This window comes from Anoplophora glabripennis, unplaced genomic scaffold (assembly GCF_000390285.2).
Source record: "Anoplophora glabripennis isolate ALB-LARVAE unplaced genomic scaffold, Agla_2.0 scaffold296, whole genome shotgun sequence".
Classification (NCBI taxonomy): Eukaryota; Metazoa; Arthropoda; class Insecta; order Coleoptera; family Cerambycidae; genus Anoplophora; species Anoplophora glabripennis.
This window is the reverse complement of record NW_019416601.1, coordinates 498,126-506,681: the sequence shown is the minus strand read 5'-3', so window position 1 is coordinate 506,681 and position 8,556 is coordinate 498,126. Positions and strand designations below refer to the sequence as shown.

The window sequence follows — 8,556 nt, the reverse complement described above, 5'->3', positions numbered from 1 at the left end:
AAAAAGGCACAATCATTTGTCAACAAATAAATAATGTTAAAATCAACTTATCGAAAATCCCATGTGTACTTCTCTCGGAATGTTATTTTAAAGATATGGTCAAAATTTGAAGTGAATAGAATGAAAATTGTTGGAATTATACCGTGTGCCGTTTAAAAAAATCTTCTCGAGAAAAACGCCTAAAATTTTGAGATATATCGTATACGTACTAACGTACTTTCGTTTTAAAATTCTTCTAATTCAACGATATCTGTTGGTAGTTAGGTGAGAAGTTAGGAATCAAAAGGTAAGTCTATAGGCTGTGCCCTTCCTGCAGGTGTTTATATGTCGCAGATAGTCGTTTCGGAGCAACGCAAGAAGAAAAATTTGTACAGACATAAAACTTCTTTACCCTTATTCTGAAGATTTAAAGCATCTTTTTAATCATTAAAAAATATATATTTTCTGAAAATTATACAGTGATCTTACTCCTTAAATTGCTTTTGGTACATTCCCACTAAACACGAAACGTAAATGAAACGTTGCAAATGAGATGTTTTACTAAACATTTGAAACATTAACTAGAAACGTTTCTGTTTCATTACAGAAATGAAGCACTTGAAAACTTATTTANTTTTTTTTTTTGAATGGAAGGAAAAGTAAGGATATAACCAAGAACATTATCCACCATGCTTTTAAGTGTTCAAGAAATATATATTTATTGATAAATATTGTGAAAAAACGCCTTTGGAGCCATTTTCGCGAAGATTGTTGATTTTGAGGAATTCTGTGGCACGCAGCGTAACTGACAAATATGATTATGGAAAAAAACAAAAAATGTCCTCATAATCTAAATGGGGATTTTGAAAACATTAATTTTTGTGTGACTGGCGACCATTCGAAGCAGAAAGTACAATTTTTGAGAAAAAAGGCACAATCATTTGTCAACAAATAAATAATGTTAAAATCAACTTATCGAAAATCCCATGTGTACTTCTCTCGGAATGTTATTTTAAAGATATGGTCAAAATTTGAAGTGAATAGAATGAAAATTGTTGGAATTATACCGTGTGCCGTTTAAAAAAATCTTCTCGAGAAAAACGCCTAAAATTTTGAGATATATCGTATACGTACTAACGTACTTTCGTTTTAAAATGCTTCTAATTCAACGATATCTGTTGGTAGTTAGGTGAGAAGTTAGGAATCAAAAGGTAAGTCTATAGGCTGTGCCCTTCCTGCAGGTGTTTATATGTCGCAGATAGTCGTTTCGGAGCAACGCAAGAAGAAAAATTTGTACAGACATAAAACTTCTTTACCCTTATTCTGAAGATTTAAAGCATCTTTTTAATCATTAAAAAATATATATTTTCTGAAAATTATACAGTGATCTTACTCCTTAAATTGCTTTTGGTACATTGACATAGCTTTATAGGACAAAAAGTCCCATATCAAAACGACAACTATCAATCCACGTCGTTATTCCCGGGTAGAGCTAAAAGTAGTTTATAATTATACAGTTTTTCGACCTTAAAGTGACCTTGATGTCTGATCTTGTCATGAGGTTAAGTTCATTGTTATTGTAAAACTTCCTGCTCTTGTAATTTCCGAGGTCAAAAAAGAGAGCATTTAAAATTTTGAATTTGATCTTCAAACGACCTTGAAGTCAAGGTCAAGGTCATTTTCAACGTCATGTCAAGATAGCCCCCTTTTCACCTTACAATTTTTGTATGATATTTTTTTTTTTTTAATAGTCATTTCATCGCCAAAATATGTGTTAAATCGAAAAAACAATATCAAAAATTTTTTTTTCAATCGAAATCCGTGGTAAAAAATGGGTGTTTCCATTTAAAATCGAAAACAAATCAACTTTCGGTCTAAAATATCACATCCGGTCTACACCGGAAGTCGTAATATGGACTTTTCAATGGCCTCCTCGGTGCCCTACAACTGAAACTCTCTGAAACTTTTTTCGAAATAATCAAACAACTTATTTATAAAAAGGTGTTATTAATATAACTGAAATTACTCATGTCTAGATGGCTATAATGAAAGCGTCTAATAGTCACCGCCCATTTCGCCCTTCCACAAATAAGATGAACTTCTTAATTGTGGAAGGGCGAAATGGGTGGCGACTATTAGACTACTTCATTATAGCCATATTTCTCTATCGCACGGATTTCTATGGCTTTCTTTATCGCTCTCACGGAACGGCCGATGAACCATGGGGACTTTCCGACCCTGTATACAGTTATGTTATAGGTTTTTGGATAGTCAAGGAAGTGGTCAAAAGTACCCAAACAAATGGATAGGTAAAGATCATGACGCCCCTGTAAATTGGCCATCACATTCTCCAGGCTTAAATGCATTGGATTATTTTTTATGGGGGCATCTTAAGTATGTGGTTTACAAGACACCTGTGAATAACAAAGGCCAAAATAATAAATAACATTCAAGGTGTGTTTTGGTTCCGATAGAGAACGGTTCTAGGACTGTCCGCTGACAGAACCAAAACAAGCCCTTAAGCAGGTGATAATCTACCAGAATATTGTCAAAAATATTTAAATGGCCATCGGGCCATTTTTAATGGTAAAAATTCGCAGATTGTGAGTGGACTCACAAATACACATCAACTAGTAATGGAGATACTGAGAATTTGGTTAAGCATTTAATTCTTGAAAGACGGCATTACTGACTTTCTTGTAGCTCAAACTCAATAGACCTTTTTAGTAGTGACGTCACGTGCGCCAAATAATAGGCAACCATAGATAATAGAAGAGTAGGCAACCCCATAGTACACATTATCCGGGATTTTCTGTTTTTTACTAGATCGATTTTCGACCTTATGTACTTTAGACATAAGTGCCAAAAAATGTTTTCTTTGTCATGACCTTAAATATCGTGATATTCTGGCAATATTAGAAATATTTAAGAAGTTTCAAATCCAAGTGTTAAACTAAAAGAATTATAGAATTTATATTTTGAAATTTATCGAACAATATTGACTTTTATAGTAATTTATAAATAAAAATTATATCAATGTTACTGAGCATGCGCATTAAAGATAATTTCATGTAAGCGAAGTAGGATACCATTCAAGAAAAGTTTGATTCTGGTTGAGAGTACGTCTGTAATAAACCACTCGAAGAACAAAAAACACTCAATAAGCAGACTGACACAGCAAAGCACCAAGAAAAGAATAAAAAATACTTTAGGCAAGTTCGGTATTAACGTCTAAACTCTAGACGCTCCAGATGTGTTTTGTTATTTTCTAATTGTAAAAGATGAAAAGACAAAGATATATATCTACATAGAGCATCTATATGTCAATACCGAACTTGCCTTTGGTAGAACTAGAAAATGCCAAGATTAAACAAAAGAAGAGAAAATACGCTAGTGATGACAGCGATGATATAGCAACAAGATCTCACCTGCATATGAGGCTATTTTTCCCGAGCATGCGCATTAGGATTAACACGGCTAATGTTAAATTTTTACTTTATTTAAATTTAAGAATATTCTTTTATATCGTTTTTGTAAGTACATTAGTGTATCTATTTTACGACACACGTGTTTTTAAATACTTCTATAAATACTTGTAAAAATAAATTAATTTGAAATAGTTCATAGTAAATAGTACACAAGGGTCAGATTCGATATGTACAATTTCAACTATGACAATTTGTTGCGGGTTGCCTAAATATTTGACGTCACACTAAAAGAGTCTATTTGGTGACGATATTACGAAACATTAACTAAACGACCACCTGGTGATTATGAAAAATGTTTTATTTAAGTATTTATTTTCTTTAGAGATTGTGAACATCAGTTTCAATGAATATAGATTTCAATTGTTTTGAATGGGATAATTTAAAAAATTATGGGATTTTCACCATAGAAAAAGGAAATTCATACCACTTTTATTACGTATATTAATGTTTGGATTTGACAATTTCTGAATTTGTTCATTAATTACAATAGATTTCATCAAAATTAGGTATATAGCAAAAAAAGAATTACCTACATTTTATTGAGCAACTTCCATATATTAAATTTATAGGAATAGTTTTTTTGCTGTACCTATACAATTTTACAACCATCCATATTTTGGTTGAACCCTTTTGGCGTCTTGGATCCGTTGAATATTTCTCTGTGCCAGTGGAGTTGCGACCGGACTCTTTGGTAGCGTAGGCGGATCGGGCGAATCTCCATTCTAAAATATTGAAAAAAAAAAAATCGTTTTCAAATATTTTATTGAAATTACAGAAAGTTATTTTTTCGTGAGTATTCAAATTATCTATTATCTATTATCTATTATCTATTATCTATTATCTATTATCTATTATCTATTATCTATTATCTATTATCTATTATCTATTATCTATTATCTATTATCTATTATCTATTATCTATTATCTATTATCTATTATCTATTATCTATTATCTATTATCTATTATCTATTATCTATTATATAATTTTATATTATGTGTAATTAACTGTATTATTATTTTTATTTCCAGAAGGTAACTAGCTCACCTTCGATGATTGTGGAATTTCTTCTTCTGGTTCAAGTTTTTCTATTTTGGGTACCTCTTTACTTTCTGATTTCTCTTTTACTTCACTTTCTAATGCCTCTTTTTCCCCTTTCCCACCAATTTTAGCAGTTTTTTCTTCCTTAGTAATTTCACATTTACCACTATCTGCAGTTGCACTATTTTTGTTCATATCTTTGTCTTTATAAGTAATGCTTTTCTCTTCTTTTGTCTGTTGTTCTTTAACATTGTCGCTTGTTTCACTTAATTTGTCTGGAGATTTCACTTCCGTTTTTGATTCTGGCGTAGCTTGTTGTATTTCAGCCCCAAGCCTTTTAATATCACTTGATTTTATTGAGGATATAACAATTTTATCAACTTCGGCAGTTTCTGTTGACACTACATCATAAATTTCGTCCTTTTTTAATTCATCGAAAGATTCGAAAGAATCTGCTTTTGATTTCAGGGAATTTTTACTTGGACTATCGGTACTTTCTGCATCTGGTGGTGATATGACAATAGGTGGCGAAATTAATATTTTATCATCAGAGTTCATATGGGAAACATGGACATCGGCTTTATTCAATATCTGATCTAAAGAATTAGACGATGAAGAATTTGCAGATTTTTTCATGCTTGGCATCGGGGAACTCTTAGTGCTTTCCAGATTTATGAGATCTGGTTCATTTTTAGCAGGGGATTGAGGACTGGGGCTGCCCCGTTCTAAGGTTGTCTGTTCTGACGGCGCTATGGAGATTTTGACAGGAGTTAGTGTTCGTTGTTCCATAACAGTTACACTGGGACTCAAATCAAATTTTCTTTTAACCGATTCTGTTTCTAAACAAATGCAATGTTAATATGTTACATAAATAATAACATAAATTATAGCTATTCTCAATAATTTATTAAGTAATTTTATAATTAGAAAAGGAAACAATAACACGAACCTAAATCTTCACCTCTCACTAGCCCAACGATATCGGAACCTGTCATGTCTGGTAGTTTGATGGGTGTGGTAACTCTTGATAAGTTATCTGGACTTTTGGATGTTAATCTTTTGGCTTCCTCCATGGCTTTTTGCAAATTTTGCTGTTTCTTAAACGAGTCTCGGCGATGGCAGTGTCCTATTTGAGACCTAAGAACATCATGAAAATGGTAATATGAATTATGGTTATAAATATCATCCCATTTTAACTTTTTAATTTCTAACTACATATTAACTAAAAGATTTTTATGGTGCTATCGATTTTATATAGGACATTTTTAAGGATAAGCATAGGGTTTGACGGATCTACCTCAAATGGCAAGGGAGATATGACTGTTAGACGATGTCATATTAATGAGAAAAATTGGTCAGTTGTTTAGCTACCTACTAATAATTGTCATTAGTAGACCTTACCTCATCAAACCTTATATCACTGCAATATTGAAAAACCATCGTTATAGTACTACTGCTACCACTATACAATTATTCTGTACAGGGTGATTCACAACTTATCCAAAACAATTTGGGAATAGATACGGCATGAGAAATGGAGCCAATATCGTAAAAAGAAATTTTGGAAAATCCTTATAGTTTCCGAGAACGAAATTATTGAAGTTGTACTAGTACTTTCAACCATTACATAGTTGGACAACTGTAGTCTCTAGTCTCATTCGCAATACGCGCGGAGAGCCACGTGGCCTCAGTGACTCCGAATCTGAAATCCGATTTTATAATCGTTGTTATGATAGTGTTTACAATCGTTTTTTAGTAGTTAGTGTCAAGACAACATTTGTGTTAGTTCATAGAAACTGAGTAAAACGGACCCGGTCGCATTGTGCAGGTTTTACAGTGGACCAGTTTCCAGTGCCGTGCAGAATCATTTTCGAACTGTCCTTTTTGATTTTTTCTCTACAAAATTGTTTTTGTAAGAGTCCTCTGTACATCCAAATTTTTTTTTGTTTTGTTAAGTTCTGAATCATCCTGTATACAATGTCTTAAATTTATCCTACAAAAGTTAGAATTTTAATATATAGTATCTATATTCTACTCTATAGATTGCTGTACCACATATTCTGTCCTAGCTTACCTATACAGTCAAATGCCTCCGTGTAAATAGATATCTACATGCGTTTAAGTACCTACTTAACTTGTAATACTTACGCAATTTGAGCCCCTTTTACTACCTGACGCCATTTATTTATACCCGAATCAAGCACCGCCAGTTTTGCTATTCTTCGGAATCTTAAAGTACAATAAATATGAAGCAAATTGTCTCTTTTTTAATTATCAAATTTAAACAAATATTTTCGACTATTTTATCATTCAATTAAGAATTCTGTGTTTGGTCTACCGAGTGTTCGTTTACAAACTCCCTAGACCGCTGTCTCGAAAATTATAGAAGATATCTAAACTATGTTAAGTGTTATGTAGTTTAAGTATTTAAATCACTTAAATTTTGAGTACAATCAATCGTGGGTCGTGAGAACTTTAGAAATGAGTTGTCCTGGTTATAATGACAACAGTAACTTGTTTTACCACACTAATGCAATTTTCGTATCTTAACATGAAAATATAATGTCATTTGTATCAAAATTCGTTTTTTTCGTTTTTCAAACGGAACGCACTGTATAATATATACTTTCTCAAAATTATTTATTTCCATATATGATATTTCATCTTTATTACTATTTGTCACGAATGCATTAAATACATAAATACATACTTTGCTAATGAGTCTTCGTTTTCTGGAGGTGGAGCAAACAATTCTTCGTCTTCCTCTGAAGCAACGGGAGCTACTTTGAAGTCTTTCATTAATCGTCTTTCCCATACTTTCATTTTTTTTCCAAGAACAGCTGTATGAATATTAAACATTTTAGACATGTTATAGAGATCACTAATTTAATTTGACTAATTCTTAATTTGGTGATAAGTTATTCTCGAAGAATTTGTATCCTATGGTTAAGTACAAACCTTTGGTTTTAGCAACTTTAACACCCTATGTCTCAGAATCATACTTATAGGAACTTTTTGTAAGTTCTGTTACCTTTACTAGATAAGTTACCTTTTTCTTTTCTCTCAGCTGATGATATATCCATACCATTTTTTCCCAGAACGTCTAAAATTTCGTACCGGAACGAAGAAATATCACCTTTGACTTCATTCATGTCGTCTTCGGTAACGATGGCTTCTTCACATTTCCTGTGCATGGCCGATACGTATCTCCATACTAGAGCTCTCATTACAGCTGTATACCTAAAGTCTCTTTCCTTCTCTTCCCTGTTTCTCCTCTGAAAACAAACAAAGAACAAAATGTCCATTTTGTTAAATACGATATGTGACTTATTTTAAGGTTACCTTGGTGGACATTCTCTTCAATTTATCCTTTTTCCTCAAGCCTAATAGTTTGAAAAAATTTTTTGGTTTTGGAAAGATATTGAAAGGTGGGGGTAAGGTTCCAGTTTCTTCAAAGTAACTCATCCACAGTTTTGTCCTTGCGAATTTCCATTCAGTGTCTGAATGTTCCTAAACTCGATTCAAGTAACGATTAACAATTAATTTCGTATTTTTTTGGTGAAAATCAATAACTAATGACAACATTCATTTAAGGGCCTTTTTATTTCCAGTTCTATATCTTTAAATCTTTATGAGAAGTTAAAATGTGTAAAATAACTACTCTGCGGGCTACAGTCCCGTTCAATATTGAATTATACCCCTAATATCAATATCAGACATCATTAGTCAGCAGAATCACAATATTAGTCCTCATTAGTAGTAATAAATATATTTTTGGCAGATATATATATAGTTTCAATTATATCAGTAATGTGTTCCTGTTATTGTAACAAACATGCAAAGGACTTACATCTATCATTGCATATGAATTAGACATCATAGCAATGAGCAGGTTCAGCAGAACGATCACATTGATCACGGAATACGATCCAAACATCAAAAGGCCCCAAAACCGAGTGTAGGTTTTAATGCCCGTCAGTTCAAAACTTGTCAAGTCCACCATACCAAAACTGGCCCAAAATAGTGATTGCGACGATTCAAACACACTG

General features: G+C 32.5%; 1 protein-coding gene across 1 annotated transcript in view; it reads right to left on the bottom strand.

Annotated features, from left to right (window-relative positions):
* Positions 1-3,924: 3,924 nt before the first annotated feature.
* Positions 3,925-8,556, bottom strand: part of LOC108912575 (transient-receptor-potential-like protein) — a 17,213-nt gene continuing 12,581 nt past the window's right edge. Inside the window, exons 12-19 of the mRNA XM_023455051.1 lie at positions 8,358-8,553; positions 7,860-8,017; positions 7,557-7,777; positions 7,218-7,347; positions 6,656-6,736; positions 5,457-5,644; positions 4,514-5,346; positions 3,925-4,189 (exon numbers count right to left, since the gene is read on the bottom strand). Of these exons, the coding sequence (XP_023310819.1) occupies positions 4,067-4,189; positions 4,514-5,346; positions 5,457-5,644; positions 6,656-6,736; positions 7,218-7,347; positions 7,557-7,777; positions 7,860-8,017; positions 8,358-8,553 (1,930 nt within the window). The 3' untranslated portion in view covers positions 3,925-4,066. The remainder of the gene's footprint in view (positions 4,190-4,513; positions 5,347-5,456; positions 5,645-6,655; positions 6,737-7,217; positions 7,348-7,556; positions 7,778-7,859; positions 8,018-8,357; positions 8,554-8,556) is intronic.